Genomic DNA, 22,063 nt, shown 5'->3' with positions numbered 1-22,063 from the left:
GTCGCCTCCATTTTAATTTGCACCTCATTTATAGCATTTTTTAGCTCCTCCTGTTTCTTACTCCCTTGATCTCTCTAGTGATATATTCTCTGCTGTCCTCTATACTTTTTTCAAGCCCAACAATTACTTTTATGGCTTTTATTTTATTTTATTTTATTTATTTATTTTTCAACGTTTATTTAATTTTTGAGACAGGGAGAGACAGCATGAATGGGGGAGGGTCAGAGAGAGAGGGAGACACAGAATCTGAAACAGGCTCCAGGCTCTGAGCTGTTAGCACAGAGCCCACGCGGGGCTCGAACTCACGGACCCTGAGATCATGCCCTTAGCCAAAGTCAGATGCTTAACCAACTGAGCTATGCAGGCACCCCTATTTTTTAAATTCATTTTCTGTTATATTGCTTAAATCGTTTTTGATCAGTTTGTTAGCTGTCACTACTTCCTGGCGTTTCTTTTGAGGAGAAATCTTCTGTTTTGTCATTTTGGATAGTCCTTGGAGTGGCACAGAACTGCAGGGCTCTTCCCTTGTGCTGTCTGGGGTAACTTGTGTTGGTGGCCGGGGTCACAGTCAGATCTGACGTCTGCCCCCAGCCCACCGCTGTGGCCACAGTCAGACTGGTGTGTACCTTATCTTCCCCTCTCCCAGGGGCAGGACTCACTGTGGAGTGGTGTGGCCCCTGTCTGGACTACTACCACACTGCCAGGCTTGTGGTGCTTCCTCTGTGGGATCTGGCGTATTAGCCAGGGTGGATCTGCATGTTGCACAAGGGCGGAGGGGCAGGCTCAGCTCACTTTGCCTTTGGTGCTCCAAGGTCCGCTGTGGGAGGGGCCCTGAAGCACTGGGAGGGAGGCCGACCCTTTGGAGGGATGGTTGCATAGAAGCACAGTGTGGGTGTGTGTGCAGTTCAAGCAGTTTTCCGTGATGGGAACTGGTTCCCTTTGGAATTTCAGCGGGTGGATGGGCGAGGGAGTTGGCGCTGGCCAGTACCTTTGTTCCCTGGTGAGCTGAGCTCTGTCCTCCAGGGTTCAACAACTCTTCCTCCCATTATCTTCTAGCCCTTCTGCTCTCCGAGCAGAGCTGTTGACTTATAACATTCCAGATGTTATGTCCCGCTTGGCTGTCAGAAAACACTCGGTACGGCCCCTCTGCATTTGCAAGTCAGACTGGGGGCTCTGTGTTGGAGGGCAGGCTACCTCTCCACTGCCCCGGCTCCCTCCCACCAGTCCATGTAGTGCGCACCGCCTCTCTGCCCTTCCTACCCTCTTCTGTGGGCCTCTTGTCTACGCTTGGCTGCAGAGAGTCCATTCTGCTAGTCTTCTGGTGGTTTTCTGGGTTATTCAGGCAGATGGGTTATTCCACCCAGATGTGGGTGGAATCTAAGTGATCAGCAGGACGTGGTGAGCCCAGCATCTCCTACACTGCCATATTCCCCTCCTTCTGTCCTCCTCTGTATTTCTGAGTTTGTATGTTTGTGGTGTATTTGCAAGTCACAAAAACCTTTCTCCACAAATAGATGTATAATCTGTATGTCACTGAAAACATTTCTTAGTTTCAGGGAGAGTAAACATTTTTTATTCTATCACTTTTATTCTTTTGTATTCAATTGGTAATTTTTGTATTTTATGTGGAATCTCCACTTTTCTCTTTATGTTACTCAGTTTCATGGTTTTAATATATTTGCATTACCATCACCACGTTGAAACTTTCGGTAAACTTACTTTTAGGATTGTCTCTGTCTAATGGTTGGTGTGTTAGATGAATTTAAAGTCGGATAATCTGGATAAAGACACATATTATACTATTATTGCAATTTTGCCAGATATTCTTTTGAAAGATGAAAAACAACACTATTGTTCTCATAGATTACTAGGATAGATGGGTAAGTTCATGCAAAACTGTATGGTCTGTACTGTGTAGTAAGTTTTTAAGGAGAATGGTTGCTTCTGTTCACAATATGAGGCTTAGTAATTTCCTCATTATTTTTCAAGTTCAAAGTCTTCCATGATTTCTTCTTGTGTGTTTTTTTTTTTCTTGGAATATAGAAATGTGGCTCTTGAAGTGAAGATGTTGGCATGAGTTTCAGGTTTGTGAGAAATTTCGAAAGTCAGACCCCACATAAAAATCGAAATCAGAATGTGAGTTTTAAGAAGATGCTCTGTTCGTTTTCATACGTCACACAGACAATGTCACATTGACATTGAAGTGCACGCGTACCTCACCATCACTTTTTTATTATTCTGTGTCTGTTTTTTTCTGTAGTACATTATTTTGACAACTGATTTTGTCATATGTTGTAAATTAGGAAGTTTGGTGCCACGAGAATACTCTTTATGTTTCAAGATTATTGTGGGTATATATTATCCTGCCATACCCATGCGAATGTTCCATTTGGTTGTGATCTCTCTGCCAAAAATGTCACTGGGAATTTGATGGAGGTCGCATGAAATCAGTAGATCACTTTGAGTATAGTGACAGTTGGATGATTTGAAGTATTCCAATGTAAGAACATGGATGTGTTTTCACTTACTTCTTCTTTCAATTCCTTCACAATATTTTATAGTTTTCTCTGCACCAGTTTTGACCTCTAGCATTATGTAGTGTCTGACTGTTGATTTTCACTCAGGTCATGACCCCAGGGTCATGGGATCAAGCTCTGCCTCCGGCTCTACACCTAACATGCAGCTTGCTTGAGAGTCTCTGCCTCCCTATGCCCCTAACCTACTTGCACACACACTCTGTCTCAAAAGACAATAATTTAAAATAAAAAAAATAGGGATTCTTCAGAGAAGATGATAGTATCATGACAGACTAGGAGTACCCTACCCTCATCGCATCCCACAAACACATCCAGCTAACCACCAAACCGTCCTACATATCCCAAAATGCAACCTTAAGACTGACAGAGTTATTACCCAGCTATGAGAGAGAAGAGGCACATCGAAGATTGTAGGAAGTATAGAGAGTTTGGCTGGGGGAGCAACAGATTATAGTGCTGCTGAAAGCAGGGAACTGTGGTTGTGGAGAAGGATGAGAGAGAGTGGAGCCCAAAGAAGAATGCACAAGGAGAAGATTTCCTTAATATCATTGTCTTGGAAAGGAGAAGGCCTGCATTTTGTGCTTTCTTACAAACAGTGTGGCTTCAAGCCTTGAGTTTTGAAGTCGGCGGGCTTAGCTTGGAAAGATCCAGGAGGGGACTGCCCTGTCCTGGACAGAAGGTAGGTTCACAACCTGGGGGTAGACAGCATGGAAACAGCGATGTGAAGAGCATTTGGGGCACAGATGAGTGAGATTATTTGATATTCTAGGTGCCTTCAATGAGGTGCATCATGGGGAACAAAGGAGCTGACGGGTTCCATTTCCTTCCCATGTTCCTCAGCATGAACACAGAGCACCCTGAGAGAAAGGGCTCAGCGGGGACACTGGCTGCCTGCCTTGCTTACAACAAGCCCCAAGCCCCTATGCTCTGGTGGAACTGCCCTTCTCAGTCAAGCCTGACTCAATCCCAGCAAGGTTGGCCCCTACCTCAGGGGACCTGCATAATCTGCTGCCCACACCACATGTGACCACACAGTTCTGCATGGCCTCAGTTCTGGTGGAGTTGATGTCCGGTCTCATCTCACAAGCAGACCACAGCATAACCAGTCAAAACTCGCCCCATTGAGGACAGGGTCCAAACACTGGCAGGAGAGCTTCTGCACACCACTGGCATCAAAGATAGAGCAGGAGACATAACTGGCTATTTTAACATACAGAGGGTGGTGGAGATGTAGACAAAATGCCAAGATGGAAGAATTTATCCAAAATGAAACAACAAGATTTGGCCGTGGCCAGACATTTCAGTGAAACACTGTATCAGTAACATTCCAAATGGAAAATTGAAGGCAACTATCATAAGGATACTCACTGAGCTTGTGAAAAGAAGACAGCAGTGAGGCTCTGACTACAGAGATAAGAGGCTTAGCAAAGGAAGAGTGATGTAAAATGCAATAAATGAGATGAGAAATGCACTTGACTCAATGAACAGCATGTTGGAAGAATGAGAGCAGCAAATTGGTGGCCTTAAAGACAAAATAATGGAAAATAGTGAAACTTAAGGAAGAGAGAGACAGAGAGACAGAGTAGAACTATGCAACATGAAATAGCCTTAGGAAATCAGGGACTCCCTCAAAAGTGATAAGATTTATATTACAGGGGTCACAGAACAAGATGAGAAAGGGGGTCAGAAAAGTTACTTCAGGGAATAATAGAAGAAAGCATTCCTAATCAGGATTAGGGAGGCACAGACCTGCAGATTCAGGAGGCACAGAACTCCATCGAAATCACCAAAAGGAGGCCTACACCAAGACATCTTAGAATCCAATTAGCAAACTATGGTGATAATGACAAAATCTTAAAAGCAGCAACACAGAGGAAGTATTTCACCCATCCTGAAAAGCATAAGGCCAGCTCAAGATTTCTCAACAGAAACATGGCAACCCTGAGGGAGGGACATGATAGATTCAAAAGGCTGAATGTGGAAAATAGGCAGCTAAGAACAGTCTATCCAGGAAGACTATCATTCAGACTAGAGGAGAGAGAGAGATTTCCAGTCAAACAGAAACTAAAGGAGTTTGTGACCACTGGAACAGCCCTCCAAGACATGTTTAAGGATAGTCTTTGACTTCAGAGGAGAGACCAAAAGTGAGAAAGACAAGAAAGTATCAGAAAACAATCTCAAGAAACAATGCCAAAAGTAATAATGAAATGGCAGCAAATAGGTATCTAGTCAATGATTCCTTTGAAGGGAAATGTACTGTGCACTCCAATCAAAATACATAGGGTGTCTGAATGGATTAAAAAAAACCCAAACTGATTAATCTGCTGCCTACAAAAGACTCAATTTAGACCTGAAATTGTCTGCCAGTTGAAAGTGAGGGGCTAGAGAAACGTTATCATGCAAATGGATGTCAAAAGAAGGCCAGTGTAGCAATATTTATATTCGACAAACTAGCCTTTTTTTCTTCTTATATTGTGGTTATCTCCTCTTGGGTACCAGGGTAATGCCAGCCACCTAGAATGATTTTCAATGGGTTCCCTGTATTCTATTATTTGTAGAATTTTGATGAATTTTATCAGCAATTGCTTTTTTAAAAAAATATAATGTTCTCCATTACCTTTTTAATAACTATTTATTTTGAGAGGAGAGATAAGAAGGAAGAGGTAAGGAGAGATAGAGATAGAGAGAATCCCAAGAAGGATGCCCACTATCAGTGCAGAGCCCAGTGTGGGGCTGGAACTCACAAAGTGAGATCATGACCTGAGCCAAAACCAACAGTTGGATACTAAACCAACTGAGCCACCAGGGCATCCAAGGAATTACTTGTTTAAAAGTTTGGTCCAATGGGGCGCCTGGGTGGCGCAGTCGGTTAAGCGTCCGACCTCAGCCAGGTCACGATCTCGCGGTCTGTGAGTTTGAGCCCCGCGTCAGGCTCTGGGCTGATGGCTCGGAGCCTGGAGCCTGTTTCCGATTCTGTGTCTCCCTCTCTCTCTGCCCCTCGCCCGTTCATGCTCTGTCTCTCTCTGTCCCCCCCAAAAATAAATAAACGTTGAAAAAAAAAATAAAAAAAAAAAAAGTTTGGTCCATTGACCAGTGAAGGCATGTAATCTTGGTCTTTTCCAAATTGTCTAATATGTTAGTGTATGTTTGCTTTAGGAATCGTTTATCACACTATATATTTCTGTGTGTAACTGTTGCCTCATTTTCTTTTCCATTTGTCTTTTTCGTTGGTGGGGTTTTTTTTCACTGTAAATATATTTAAAGTATTGTCAAGTTTGTTTGTTGTATTGGAGAAACGGAATTACTTTCAATGTTATGTTTATTTGGATCTTCATTTTACTTTCTTATTTTTCTTTAGCATTTCCTTTGACAGAATTTTAGCTAAATTTCTTCATTCTTTTGTTGATTGAGGTGTAATAAAAGAAAAAGGTGAAATACAATAATTAACTCAATCATTTATAGCATAAAAAATTGAAAGTGGAGGGTCTAGTAGAAAAATTAGGAAGAAATGAATAATAATGATTACCAAAAAAAAAAGTTTCCTTGGATTTTGTATAGATAATGTCATCCTCTAACAGCGATAATTTTGCTTTTTCTCTTCCAATTTGTTTCCATTTTAGAATTGTTTTAAGTTTATTTATTTTGAGAGAGTGGGAGTTGGGAGAAGCAGAGAGAAAGGGAGAGAGAGACAGAGAGAACCCCACCAGGCTCTGTGCTGTCAGCATGGAGCCTGATGTGGGGCTCAAACTCACATAGTGCCAGGTTGAAAACCAAGAGTCAGACAATTAAGTGAGCCAAGCAAGCGCCCCCAATTTGGTTTCCTTTTATGTATTTTTTTCCTAATTGTTCTGAATAGTGCCAGTACTGTGTGGAATGGACATGGGAAAGTTGCTTCAATATCTTATTTGTGATCCTATAGGAGGAGCTTTTGGCCTTCTCATCGATTATGTTGGATTTCAGCTTTTCACACATACATGATCTTTATTAGGATGAAGTAGTTTCCTTGGATTCTTCCTTATTGAGTATCTTTAATCATGAAATGGTGTCCAATATGCTCACTTCCTGTCCTGTATCAATTAAGATAATCCTCTCTTTGTGATCTTTAGTCTGTAATGTGCAGTCCCAACTCGATAGTTTTCCATATGGTGAAACACTCTTGAATTTCAGGAAGAATTCCCAGTTGATTATGTCATAAAATGGTAAAATGTGCTTTTGATTCAGTTTGTTTTTCATTTGTTTATTTGTTTTGAGAGAGAGAGGAAGGAAGAGGACAATGGGAGGGGCAGAGAGTGAGGAGGAAAGAGGATCCCAAGCAGGTTTTTCAGTTTGTAATGAGCTGGACATGGGGCCTGATCTCACGACTGAAGTCATGACCTGAGCTGAAGTCAAGGGTCAGGTGCTTCACCAACTTAGGCTCCCAGGCTCCCCTATTTGCTTAGTTTTATGGTGGACGTTGCATGAATTTTCCCTAAAGATGGTAATTCAGAGTCTTCTATACTTGTAGCATCTTCCTTCAGCTTTGATAACCTGTTAAGGCTGGTATGATCAAGGATTTTCATAATCTCCCTTCTCTTCACTCCCTAGAAATGTCTGGGGAGATTTCAAGTACTTTGTCATGTGTGTCTATGAATTATTCTATGAATTCATCTGGCATAAGAGTTTTCCTTGCTGGGAGTTTATTTTTTTTTATTTATTTTTAATTAAAAAAACATTTTTAATGTTTTTATTTATTTTTGAGACAGGGAGAGACAGAAAGAGACAGAGCATGAGCAGGGGAGGGGAGGAGAGAGAGGGAGGCACAGAATCCGAAGCAGGCTCAAGGCTCTGACCTGTCAGCACAGAGCCCGATGAGGGGCTCGAACTCACGCACTGTGAGATCATGGCCTGAGCTGAAGTCTGATGCTTACCCAACTGAGCCACCCAGGCGTCCCATTGGGACTTTATTTATTACAGTGTTAAAGTACTTAGTAGTTGTAGATCTGTTGACTTTTTTTTTTTCTTTTTTCTTTTTTTTTTTTTTTTTGAGTGTGAGAGTCAGTGAGTGGGAGAGAATGCAGAGGGAGAGATAGAGAGAATCTTAAACAGACTTCGTGCTTAGGGTAGAGCCTGATACGGGTGTCCATCACATGACCCTAAGATGAGTTGGATGCTCAACCGACTAAGCCACCCAGTTTCCTCTTTCATTACATTTTTTTATCCATGATGATGTCAGGTAGGTTATACCTTATTTGAAATAGTACTTTTTTTTTTTGCAGACCTATTTGTTAGCATGTAATTATCCTTTTTCCCAATTATGATTACTTTTATTTCTATGATATCACATGTACTGTGTCTTGTTTTAGTTCTTCACTTCTGATTTTAGGTGAACTTCAATTTTTCATCCTTACTTGATGGTGTTATAGGTCTGTCGAATTTTTGGGTTACTTCTGAAAACAAACTCGTCCTGTTGTTTTATTCCTACTTTTGCTATATCGTATTTTCATAATTTCTGTTTCACTTTTATTTTTTATTTTTATTTTTTTAACTTTTTTTTTTTTTATTTTTTTGGGACAGAGAGAGACAGAGCATGAACGGGGGAGGGGCAGAGAGAGAGGGATACACAGAATCGGAAACAGGCTCCAGGCTCTGAGCCATCAGCCCAGAGCCTGACGCGGGGCTCGAACTCACGGACTGCGAGATCGTGACCTGGCTGAAGTCGGACGCTTAACCGACTGCGCCACCCAGGCGCCCCTGTTTCACTTTTAAATTAACTGTGCTTCCGTCTAAATTTTGGCTCATAGGGTAATTTCCTGATTCTTTGTAACACAGGAATATGATTTGTGCTACACCATTAAACAACTACAGAATGATCTTTTAGGCTACGTTTTCACGTTGTGTGTAATCTTCTGTGTCAAGGAAGAATGAAGCCCGATGAAACCTTGTCAACCAACTTCCTGACATTCTCAGACTGATTTGAAGGTTGTATATTAGAAGTTGTCAGTACCTTCATGTGAGAGTACTAATTGGAATGATGTCCCTTTTTTTGTTATTTGCTATCTTTCAGCTATATCTTCACATGGCAGCCAGAGCTTCCTGCCAAAGCCATGCATAGAAGCCTCTTCCCAAAATGTGTCACTGGGTACATGGAAACATCATGCCCTTGAGAATTTACACTTAATGATAAACTGGGACAGTGGTAGAAAGAATGAAGCACATCAGAAGTTTCATGAAGGACGTAGTCCAATTGAGACGACTGCCCATAATAAGAACCTCATGGCCCCAAGTGGTGAAGGACATAAAACATCTTGGAAAACCGCCCTTTTTACATCCACTATTTGTGCAAAGCAGTGTGCATCTGTAAGCAGAAGTTCCAATCAAACATGCAAACATACATATTTGTGCAAAGAAAATTTGGAACATTTGGAAAGTTACCTCATCCACACTGAAAACAATGCTGTGAACCATTGTGAAAGTGGGATTGGATTGACCTTTCAGTCAAATATTTCTAAAACTCAGACATTCAAAAATGAAGAGAAAAGGCCTAGGACGTCTCAATTTGGGAGGTACTTCACAGAGGAGGTGACCCTGCAACATTACCAGAGCATTTTCAATGGAGCTACACTGGCTCAATACAGTGAATCTGAGACACAGTCTAACCAGGGCTCTCATGTTAGCAAACGTCTGAGGACTCTGCAAGAAAACCATTTTGAATCTAATAAAGGTGAGGAAGTGTTTTATCCAAACTCCAAATATACCAATAGTAAGAGTACACAGAGGGGAGAAATTACTTCTAAACATGATGAATGTGGGAAAGCTCTGAAGCAGTCCTCCAGTATTGCTGATCATCAGAGGCTTCATGGGGGTGGAAACCCATACACATATAGTGAATCTGGGAACATGTTTAATCAATCATTAAGCCTAAATACGTATAAGACAAGTGGTACTGGAGAGAAAAGGTACATTGGCAAGGAATGTGGCAAAACCTTTGACAGGCACTCGACACTATCTCAACATCAGCAAATGCATACTGCAAAGAAAATTGACAAATGTGAAGAAGGTGGTCAAACCTTTAAGGATGGGTCATCACTCCATGCAGACAGGCGAATCCGTACTGCACAGAAACCTTACAAATGTCAAGAATGTGGCAAGGCCTTTAGCCAGCAATCATTGCTTACTCAGCATCAAAGAATCCACACTGGAGAGAAACCTTACAAATGTCAAGAATGTGGCAAGGCCTTTAAATGTCACTCATATCTTATTAAACATCACAGAATGCATACTGGAGAGAAACCTTACAAATGTCAAGAATGTGGCAAGGCCTTTAAGCAGCAATCATCCCTTACTAAGCATCACAGAATACATACTGGAGAGAAACCTTACAAATGTCAAGAATGTGGCAAGGCCTTTAGCCACCATTCATCCCTTACTCAGCATCACAGAAGGCATACTGGAGAGAAACCTTACAAATGTCAAGAATGTGGCAAGGTCTTTGCCCAGCAATCATCCCTTAGTCGACATCACAGAATTCATACTGGAGAGAGACCTCACAACTGTCAAGAATGTGGCAAGGCCTTTAGCTACCCATCATCCCTTACTCAGCATCACAGAATCCATACTGGCGAGAAACCTTACCAATGTCAAGAATGTGGAAAAGCCTTTAACTCTTCCTCACGACTTACTGAACATCACAGAATTCATACTGGAGAGAAACCCCACAAATGTAAAGAATGTGGCAAGGCCTATAAAGCTTACTCACAGCTTACTGAACATCACATAATTCATACCGGAGAGAAACCTTACAAATGTAAAGAATGTGGTAAGGCCTTTAGCAGATACTCAACCCTTTTTCTACATCGCATAATTCATACCGGAGAGAAACCTTACCAATGTAACAAATGCAGTAAAACCTTTAATTTACCCTCAAGGCTTACTCAGCATCACAGAATGCATACGGGAGAGAAACCTTACAAATGTCAAGAATGTGGCAAGGTCTTTAGTCAGCCAGCATCCCTTAGTCAGCATCGGAGAATTCATAGTGGAGAGAAACCTCACAAATGTCAAGAATGTGGCAAGGCCTTTAGGTTGAAGTCAAACCTCAATGACCATCACAGAATTCATACTGGAGAGAAACCTTTCCAATGTCAACGATGTGGAAAAGCCTTTAGGATTAAGTCAAACCTTAATGGCCATCACAAAATTCATACTGGAGAGAAACCTTACCAATGTCAGATATGTGGCAAGGGCTTTACCAAATGCTCAGAACTTCGTCAACATCACAGAATTCATACTTGAGCCACCCTTACCAATGCACCGTGTGCAAAAGGCTTTAATCACCAATCATCCTTTATTCAAGATTACAGAAATCGTCTTGGAGCAAATGTTACAGAGTTTAAGACTGTGAAGGAATTTTTCCCCCACTTTTTAAAAAGTTTTTCTTCGATAGAATGAGTGGGAGGGTGCAGAGGCAGAGACACACACAGAATGAAAAGCAGGTTCCAGGCTCTGAGGTTTCGGCACAGACAGCTCAGAGCCTGATACAGGGCTCGAACCCATAAACTGCTATATCACGACATGAGGTGAAGTTGGATGCTTCACCGACTGAGCCACCCAGGCACCCCAAGACTGTGAGAGAACTTTTAAGGAGGGCTCAACGCTACTCCACATCACAGAATCCACCTTGAGGTTTAACGATACCCAAGTAAACAATGTGGCAAGATAACCAATGCTGATCCCTGATTTCTTGTCAGAGAATGTGTTATAGAGATGATTTTACACACACAAAAAAGAATCTGGGAAGCCCTTTAATGGTGCTCAAGCCTCATTCCACACCACCAAATTCATACTTGAGAAACACCTTACAATTGTAGAGAATGTGGTGAAACGTTTCACTTGGCTCAAGCCCTACTCACCATCACATTGCTCATACATAGGATGAACATTGCAAATGTGATGAATGTGGCACACCCCTAGGTGGATGTCCTAACTTATTCAACATCATAATTCCCATATCAGAGGAAATCTCTAAAATGTAAATTGAATGACAAAGCTTTCAGCTGGAATTCAATCCTTATTCAATATCTCTAAATGCATGCTGAGTTGAAACCATACAAACCTAATGCATGAGGAAAGCCCTTCTTCATAAATACACCATTTGGAAAACATCAGAGAGTACCAAAAGGAAAGTAAGTTGAAAGAAAAGTACGTTTAAAAATATATGTAACTGAACATAAAATGTCAACACGTGTCACAGGATCACAGCAGAAAGCAATAAGTCAGTGTATTCAGACATTACATCAAAATACTTATTAGAAGGAATAATACAAAGTTAAACATTTAGATAATGTATATGCTATTATGCTTTAAATGATAAAAGGGATGGATTTTGCATAGGTATAATCTCAATGTTTTTACATTAACCTTTTTAAGATTTGTGACTAGTAAACATCAATATACTTCTTATTCTCAAATCACTTCAGAAAATTCATTAATTCCTAGTGGGCGTGTGAATGTACGCAGCTGAGTGTTGCTACATCAATGACATGAGTTCCCTTCTTTCTTAGGTGGGACTCATACATATGTAATTTTCCATGGAAGGTAAAGAAGAGTTGAATCAAATCTAAATGGAGATACTTTCTGTGCCTCTAACCTTGTTGTAATTATCATGAAAGAGGTGTTCAGGACACCATTGTCCATTTATTTCAACTACAAGTGTGTATTACAAATAAAAAGTTGTACTAAATGGTCTTTAAGGGAAAGAGGGTCAGTCCACTGAAAAACGTGATGCAGGTTCATCATAGCAATAGTTACAAGTACAGAATATCAACTGATGTGATTGAAAGGAAGAAATGTTCACAGATATCAGAAAGAGAAGAGCAAAACCTTCCTAAGATGGCTAGGATTCTACATTCACATGTTTGAAGAATCACCTCAGGCCTGAAAGAATTTCAGTAGGCAAAATTAAGCTGTACATAATTTAAAATAGACTGTCATGTCTTCTGAGTCCTCATGGTAACCACCAAGCAAAACTGTTAATTGATACCCAAAAGATAAAGAGAGAAGAATCAAGGTTTACTATTCTTGAAAATCATCAGATCACAAAGGTAAAGAGAAAATGGAGAAGAAAGGGAGCAAGAATTCTAAAGTAGCCAGAAAACCATGAGAAGAATGACAACAGTAACTCCATGCCTGGATCAATACTTCCTTTAAATATGAAGGGACTAAATTCCCCAATCAAAAGATAGAGATTGGCTGAATGGAAAGAAATCCAAGACCCAATGCTATGCTGCCTTCATGGGACTCCCATCTGCTTTCAGAACACACTCAGCCTGAAAGTGCAAATATTCAAAACGATATTGCATGCCATTGGAAACCCAAAGAAATGGGGTAGCTATCCTTCAGACAAAATAGACTTGAATGCAAGGACTATAATAAGACACGGCAAAGGTCAGTATTAAACAAACGGGTCAGTTTGTGCAGAGTTTTTAGTTAATGTGCTGTTTGGCAGAATGGCAACAAAGTTTGGCCCCATTTTGGTTTTGGAGGACAATAATAGTATGGTTCTTTAACACACTTACTGACACATTGAAAAGAAACACCTTTTTCCGTAAGTGTGGGTGGTGTTTGTGCAGATGCCTGAATTGTAGTTTGTGTTATGTTTCTGAACATCCGTATCTTATGACTCCTCGAAATGGCTACTTTAGAGGGCTGGGGGGAAAAAAAAAACGCTAAATGACAATGTGAGAAAGACTATTGCTTCCAGATTTTGAAGTGTGTGGGAAAATACTGTTGCAATGACAGTCTTTGTAATTTACTGCAAAAGCAGCCAATAGTTCATCAAAACCAACTTGTACAGGCTAATATATCTTTCCCAGATTATTCACTTTTCAAACATCATGCTATTACATCTTGCAGTTTTTTTTCACTCACATGTTATATGATTTTCATTGTTATGTACTCTTTTAAACCCATCAAGCAAGTTATATTTTATTTCAAGCATAATACCTCTCAGTAAGATTTCTGATATTTCTGGGCAGTTCTGTGTATACATTTGCAATGATGGGTTTTTATGGGTCACCGTGTCAATATAGCAGATTTATTTCAAGTTGAGTTCTTTCTGAAATGTACATCTTCCCATAAGCTAACCTTACATTCCACTTGGGTCCCACATTTTAGAATACATTACATGTGACTAAGGTTTTTATACATCATATGTCTATTTACTACATAGAAGACATTCACTCCTTTAATGTAGGAGAAAGGTAGCTATCCCATGTACTTAGGATTTTTTTGTGTTGCATTACAGCTGTAGGTTTGTAAATGTGTGTAGCATTTGTATTGAGAAACCATTTAGTTGTATCTTGCTTTTTGTTCCATGAGTTACATAATAGTCTTATTGTGCATTGAATTGTTGTGTTGATCTGGTCACATTGGATACATATGCGTCAATTATTTTTAAATTAATTTTCCTTTATAGGTATATAGTCAACTTTTATGGTTTTTTGAAATAAATATAAGCTGCTTTTGCTAAGAACAAAACTCCAAAAATAAAGGAATGAATTCCACCAAAGGATAGAACTTGTATAAATATTTATCCCCCCCCCCCGCATAAAAGCACCTGTATATGTATACAGCAGGACTTCAGCACTGCACTTTCAATAATGGATTGAGTATTCAGACACAACATCAATATGGAAACATCGGACTTCAAGGACATTCAGCAGACAGACTTAGAACATTGCATCCAAAACAACAGAAAATACATTCTTCTCACACAGACACAGAACCTTCTCCAGTATAGATTATATGTTGGCACACAAAGCAAGTCTTAATAAACTTATGAGTGAAATCCCATCAAGCAGCTTTTCAACCACAATGGCATGAAACTAGAGTCAGGTAAAACGACAAAACTAAAAAACTCACAAATATGTAAAACACTAAGCAACATGCCCCATTATTCATAATAACCAAGACATGAAAATAACTTGTGTCCATAGTCAGCTGCATAGATAATATGCTGCATATATACAATATAGGCTGGCTAAAATGAGCAATGCCACATTGGTCTCTTAGTCTAAGCACACTGAGGAATTACTGTCTCACAGTTCTGGAGGTTCTTGAAGTCTGAAGTGAGCAGGTGGCAGGGCCACACTGTACCTCAAGAAGTGAGACTTTGCTCTTTCTAACTCCTGGGGACTGCCAGCTGTCCCTGGCCTGGCTTGGCTTGTCGATGTATCTCACTCCACCACTGCCTTCCTCATCACACCTTGTTCTGTGTGTGTCTTCATTTTTCTTTTCTTATAAGGATACCAGTCATTGGAGTAAAATTGACCCATATCTAGCATGACCTCATTTTAACGTAAAGCCAAGAGCTTACTGTCCAATAAGGGTACTATTACAGGTACTGAGGGTTAGTACTCGGGCATATTTATTTGACGCACACTATGTAACCCACACTAAGGCTAAAAGACGCTAGGTTGTGAAATATGACTGAGGGGTTAAGGTGCACTACCAGTTTGAGGTTGGGAGTGGAGTGTAGGCAGGGACAGTAAGGCTGGGCTATATGGATGGAGAGAATGAGAGGGTAAAAGAAATCCTAGGAAGGAGGGGGATAATGGATGACAAATTAATTGGCTAAAGGCAGTGAAGTGGCAAGGTTGGGTTGAGACCATACAAATGTTTTTCTACCTATGAAGGGTTAAAGAACAGGGATGGAAAGGAGGTAGTTGCCTGTGAATGGAGTCCAGAGAGAATTCAGTGCTCAACCAGAGAAAGAGTAGAAAGAAAAGATGATGCCTAGGAAACATCATGGGCACAGGGAGTTAGCATGGGTGAATGGGGACCTTGAGAGCTGGGAGAACGGTGGGCATCAGGAGGCTAGAGGGATCATGAGAAAGAGTCAGGAAGTGTAGGGTTGGGGATAATAAGTGCAGGGTCATGAGGAAACTAAGGACTCCTGATAAATGTTGGCTGGTATACGAGAGCAGTGGACATAAAAGACACAAGAAGTGGGCTGACATATTGGAATGGGGAGGGAGGAAAGAATGGAGAATGGAGTATTTAGGGGCAGTGGAAGGGGAGGAAATTCGGGATGAGGGCTCTGGGATCACGTGAAACGTGCTTTGTTGGTATAGAGGTCTAAATACACCTGATGGCATTGGGCTCGCTGCTGTCATGCAGAGCCAGCTTTGGATCCCCTGCCGCTCTCTCCTTTTGCCTGTCCCTTGCTCATGCTTTCTCAAAAGCAAATGAACATGTTATTTTGTTTTTTAAATGAGAAAGAAATATAGGTGCTGGGGTGCCTCAGTAGGTGGAGTGTCCAACATTGGCTCAGGTTTTGATCTAACGGTTCATGGGTTTGAACCCCACGTCAGGGCTGAGCCCACTTCAGATCCTCTGTCCCCCTCACTCTCTGCCCGTCCTCTGCTCAAACTTTCTCAAAATTAAATAAACATAGCCAAATAAAAAAATGCATCTGATGGACTGAGAAGAGCAATGAAGACTAGAAGTGTCATTTGCAGAGAAAGAGTCAGGGTTCATGGATATCTAGAGGCTCCAGGAGTGGAGAGATTGAGGTCACAATGTGGGACAGAAAGGAGGAGAGGGGTGGAGCTGGGGGAGATGACAATTGCAGGGTCCATTGTATGTCATGAATTCATTCTACCCATTAATTCTCTGATTTCACAATTGTGAACGGTTTTGAATTTCAGCCCATGAGGCAAAAAACTTACTTCTATAAAACACCCAGTAATCCTTTCAACTGAATAGACAATGAAGGACCACAGTTGAAATCTTGAGTAAACAGTGAGACTCAACACTTTTTCTCTTCTTTGGACATACCATGCACAAGGTGTGCCCATGGAGATCATGTGGAAACCATGGTAACAAAATGGATTCTGCCAACAACCTGAATGGTCCTGGAAGTGACTGCTCTTGTACACGTTCCCAAGTAGATCCAATGCCTGATGAATCTTGATTTTCACATTAGAGTGTCCTCCACAGAAAGCTCAGCCAAGTCCACTGAATTTCAGGCTTATTAACAACAGAATTATGTTTTTATAGCTCCTCAATGCATGCAATGGATTATGGTAGTTATAGAAATAACTACATGTATACATGTCATTAATTGTAAAATGAAAATGATAAACTCATAAAGTATTTAAATCAAGTAACAATCTCCATTAATTACCTACATCAATAATAGATCGATCTTCATAACAGTTTGTCAGGTTGAGGTGGATCCTGCCTACTATGCAGTTTCACAGTGTATGTAAATTGCATTTGTAATTGTTTAACACAAAGACACTAAAATATTTTGCACTTGGTTCAATGTTTACATAAGTATTGTCACATTGACCTTAATCAAATGCTATCCTTAACCATGCTACATGAAGGTGATATTTTCACACAGGTAGAAACGGATCTACTGCAACACAGAAACACCTCATATCCCGAGGTAATTGTAAGGAAAACCTCCATGTGGAAACACTCTTTTTTATACAATTGCATGGTTGAATGTATCTGTCTTCTGTTATCACACACACGTTGCAATGTGGATCTTTGCTTTGTATACATGTGACTTAATTGGGTGGTTCTGGGACATGGGATTGTTGTACCATAAGAACCATTCTTACAATGGGTGGACACTTGCTAAATCACACTGGTAAATGGATTAAAACAAACAAACAAACAAACAAGGTGCCCTAGTAGTTCAGTCAGATGAAAACTAATTGGAATTTGGAGCCCAGCTCATATTCCCAGGGTTGTGGGATCCAGTCATGAGTTGGGCCCCACTCTGAGCATGGTGCCTGGTAAGACTCTCTCTATCCTCTGCCGGTCTAACCCTGTTTGCACTCTCTCTCTCTCTCTCTCTCTCTCAAAAACAAAAACAATGAAAAGAAAAGAAAAACAAAAAACACAATAACAGCAACAACAACAAAAAACATAAATCTGGTAGTATCCTTCCAGATGTGTTTCCACTGTTAAATAAATAGTGAAGCCATAACCTGAGGAGGCTCTAATGCTTTGGTAGCCTCTCTAAGGAAACCACAACTTAATTCTCAGTATGGCACTAGAATGGAAAAAAATATGAGCAAATAATTGCAGTCAGTTAAGACTCCCAAAAAGAAAGGAAATGCTTAAGATATATCCAATCAAACACTGCCCTTGCTTTGTTTCCACATCGTCTCTGTAAAAACCTTACCACAACTTCCTACAGATAGACCATGCCTATTTGAATAGACAAATCAAAGAGCCAAATGAAGTCTTGAAAACTGGAATGTACATCAGTTCATCTTTGGACCCTACACAGTACCCCTCTTTATTTTGATCGCTTTTCACAGGTGGCTTGAACACCTTGCCCCCTTGCAACTTGGGCAGAAGACTCCGGATGACACCTTTCCCAGCATCTCACCATCCCCTTTTCACAGGCACCTAGGACACCAGTGTGACTCTGCCCTCCCTTGCCCAGACTTCACCCTTGGTAAAGGCTCTCCACACCTCCTGCACTGACAGTTTCCCCAACAAATGTTGTACATGTGACAAAGGATGGGCGGCACCAACAGCTCCTCCAGGGCCAAAACCTGCATTCATGTGCTCCTTTTCCCACCATCCCAGGTCTCCAGGGCACCAGCCTTGTAACCCATCTCAACCAAGCCCACACACCTCAGTTCACATTTTTGATAAACTGACACCAGAGTCTATGTCCAGACCAGTCCTCCCTCTGAACAATGTTGTAACCACACCCAGAGATTTTCTTCTTCTTTTTAATGTTTATTTATTTTTGAGAGAGACAAAGACAGAGTGCACGTGGGTTAGGGGTAGAGAGACAAGGAGACACAGAATCTGAAGCAGGCTCCACACTCTGGGATGACAGCACAGAGCCCCAAGCAGCCCCCAAAAGCATAAACTGCTAAATCATGACTTGAGTTGAAGATGGACACTCAATTGACTGAGTCACATATACACCCTTATCACACCAAGAGTTTTTGATGTCCTCTCCCAATTCTGTCTTTCCTTTGCCAAAGTTGCCACATGTTCACAAAGACAATGCAGGTGAAGCCCTCCAGCACCCGGATGAGGCCCTTCCCACAATGCACAGGACCACAGAGAAGGATGGGGAGTGGGGTCTGGCTACCCAGGACCAACCCTGTGTAGTAGAAACTCATAAGCCAACCATCAGTCCCACCTCTATAGTGGAACTTCTCACATTCCCAGTTGCCGGTTTCATACTTCAGGCCTAATATTGTGGGTACACAGCTCAGGTGCCCCACAATATGGATCACCAATAGTGCCTCTGCCTACATGGAGCATGAAGAGTCTAACAGAGACTTGTCCCTTCAGATTCTGTCAAAAATTACCTCTTACACCACAAAATTGTTCTCCACAGCTCCACTGCTAGTCTCTGATCTTCCCTTTTGAGAACAGAGTTCCTGACTTTTCTACCTGCTGGGCGGCCCAAGTTGGCATTCATACTTTCCTGACATTCAGACTCACATAGAGGAGAGAAAGGACTTACAGTTTGGGGAGTCAGTTTCACCTTTCTGGTTCAAACTATGCCTCCAAGGTAATATGTCACATCTCATCTTCCAGTTCTGGGATGTCCATTGACAGTGTACACATTCAAATTGACCAAATACACAAATGCAAATGATTGGCCCATCAAATTTTCCTCAGAGCCTCTATTTCAGCCTTCTTTACTATCTCCCACTCTGCTGTGTATACTTGTGCCCTCACCTCCAATATTATTCTTAATATTATTTTTAAGATAATGCAAAAGAACAGAAACAATCTCTACTCCCAGGAAGGCTCACCCAGCAACCAAACCCTCTTGATAAATGAACATATCATACTCATTTCCCAGGGTTTTGGAAGGAAGAACTCACATAAATAAGATTACCAACCCAAGGTAAAAAAAAAATTACCTTAAATTCAAAAACCTGTTTGCTTCACAAAAAGAATATAAATTCACCCACAAATAGGTGATGACAAGAATACCATATGACAGGCTACCCAGGGTGAAATAACCTTTGACAAATTACCATGAAAAGAAACAAACAGGATAAGTCATATACCGAAAATGTATGGGTAATATTGACACAACAAATACACATATAATGTTATTGACAATTGACATATGACTGATTCCTATTTGAATTAAAACTAATACAGTCTTCTGGGTGCCTGGGTGTCTCAGTTGGTTAAGCGTCCGAAGTCAGCTCCAGTCATGATGTTATAGTATGTGTGTTTAAGATCCACGTCTGGATCCATGCTGAGAGCTCAGAGCCTGGATCCTGCTTTGGATTCTGTGTCTCCCTCTCTCTCTCAAAAGTAAATAAACAACAACAAAAACCCTATAGTCTCTTCAAAAGCACTCAGTTGAAAAGTGTTATCCAAAAGTATAAAAAATAGGTGAAAACCAAAAATTCAATTAATTAATGTAGTGGCTACTATCATTACAAAGGAAGGTTTATAGAGAGCAGTTGACAAAATATAGCATCTTTTCTTGATAAAAATCCCTGAAGAAAGTAGGGATAAATGGAACATACTTCAACAATCAGAAAGGCCATATATGAAAGATCCGCAGCTAATATCATCCTTACTGCAGAAAATGTGAAAGCTTTTCCCCTAAGGTCAGGAACACAACAGGGATGTCCACTCTCACCACTTGTTCAACATACTACTGGAAGTCCTAACCTCAGAATTCAGACCACAAAAAGAAAAACAAGGCATACAAATTGGCATGAAAGCAGTATAACTATCACTCTTCACACAAAACATGATATTCTATGTAGAAACCCCCAAAGACTCCACCAAAAAACTGTTAGAACAGATATATGAATTCATCAAAGTTGTAAGATATAAAGTCAAAACACAGAAATCATTTGCATAACTATACACTAGTCATGAAGCAGGAGAAGGAGAAACCAAGAAATAGATTCCAGAGCCCAAATGTCCATTGACGGATGAATGGATAAATAAGATGTGTGGTGTGTGTACGTATGCACACACACACACACACACACACACACACAATGGAGTATTATTCAGCAATCACAAAGAATGAAATCTTGCCATCTGCAACTACAAGGATGGAAGTAGAGGGTATTATGCTCAGCAAAATTTGCCAGTCAGAGAAAGGCAAATATCATATGACTTCACTCATAGGAGGCATTTAAGATATGAAACAGATGAACATAAGGGAAGGAGCAAAAATAATATCAAAACAAGGAGGGGGAAATACACAAGAGTCTCTTACATGCAGAGAACAAATTGAGGATTGCTGGAGGGGTTGCAATGTGGGCATGGGCAAAATGGATAGTGAGCATTATGGAGGACACTTGCTGGGAGGAGAACTGGGTTTATCATAGCGGATGAATCACTGGAATCTACTCCTCAAATCATTAGAACACTATATGCTAACTAACCTGGATGTAAATTAAAAAAATAATTTAAAATAAAAAAAGAAATCAATTCTATTCATTGCCACAAAAACCGCATGAAACCTAGGAATAAAGTTAACCAAAGAGGTAAAATATTTGTACTCTAAAAACTATAGAAAACTTCTGAATGAAGCTGAAAATGACACAAAGAAATGGAAAAGCATTGCATGCTCATGGCTTGGAATAACAAATATTCTTCAAATGTCTATACTCTGCAAAGCAATGTATGCACTCAATGCAATCCCTAGGAAAACAACACTGATATTTTTTTTTCCAGAGCTGAAAGAATCCATTCTGAATGTGCATGGAACCAGAAGAAAACATAAATAGCCAAAGTGTTGTTGAAAAAGCAAAGAAAAGCAGGAAGAACCACAATTCTGGACTTCAAGCTATGTTACAAAGCTGTAATCAGCAAGACAGTATGGAATTGGCACAGAAACAGACAAGTAGATCAATGGAACAGAATAGAAAACCCAGAAGGGGACCCATGGCTATATGGTCAAGAAATCTTTGACAATGCAGGAAAGAATATTCAAGGAAAGAAGACAGTCTCTTCAACAATTGGTGTTGGGGAAACGACAGTGACATGCAGAAAAATGAAAGTAGACCATCTTCTGGGGTATCTGATTGGCTCTGTTGGTTGGACATCTGAGTCTGGATTTCAGCTCAGGTCATGATCTCGTCATTTGTGGGTTGTGGCTTTGTGTCAGTCTCTGTGCTGTTGGCATGGATGATCCCTTTTGGAATCTTCTCTCTCTCCTTCTCACTTTCCCTCCCTCTCACCGCTCCTCTGCTTATGCTCCCTCTTTCTCAAAATAAATAATGGAAATCATCAAGGAAATACAAGTCAAAACCACAGTGAGCTGCCACCTCACACCTGTCAGAATGCCTAAATTAAGAATTCAGGAAACAACAGATGTTGGTGAAAATGCCAAGAAAGGGGAACCCTCATTCACTCTTGGTATGAATGCATTCTGGTGCAGCCAGTTTGGAAGACAATATGGAGTTTCCTCAAAAAGGGAAACATAGAATCCCCCTACAATACAGCCATTATACTGCTAGGATGTATCCAAAGAATACAAAAATACAGATTGGAAAAAAAAATACAGA

At 40.7% G+C, this 22,063-nt stretch overlaps 1 protein-coding gene across 1 annotated transcript; it reads left to right on the top strand.

Annotated features, from left to right (window-relative positions):
- The first annotated feature begins 9,329 nt into the window (after positions 1-9,329).
- Positions 9,330-11,173, top strand: LOC122493766 (zinc finger protein 429-like). Its single transcript, XM_043598357.1, has 2 exons — positions 9,330-9,532; positions 9,617-11,173. The coding sequence occupies exons 1-2, from the start codon at positions 9,414-9,416 to the stop codon at positions 10,806-10,808; spliced, it is 1,311 nt and encodes a 436-aa protein (XP_043454292.1). The 5' UTR covers positions 9,330-9,413; the 3' UTR covers positions 10,809-11,173.
- The last annotated feature ends 10,890 nt before the right edge of the window (positions 11,174-22,063 follow it).

The sequence above is a fragment of the Prionailurus bengalensis genome, chromosome E2 (genome assembly GCF_016509475.1).
Source record: "Prionailurus bengalensis isolate Pbe53 chromosome E2, Fcat_Pben_1.1_paternal_pri, whole genome shotgun sequence".
In the NCBI taxonomy this organism is placed as follows: Eukaryota; Metazoa; Chordata; class Mammalia; order Carnivora; family Felidae; genus Prionailurus; species Prionailurus bengalensis.
The sequence above is the reverse complement of the archived record's forward strand: the minus strand, read 5'-3'. Positions and strand labels throughout refer to the sequence as shown.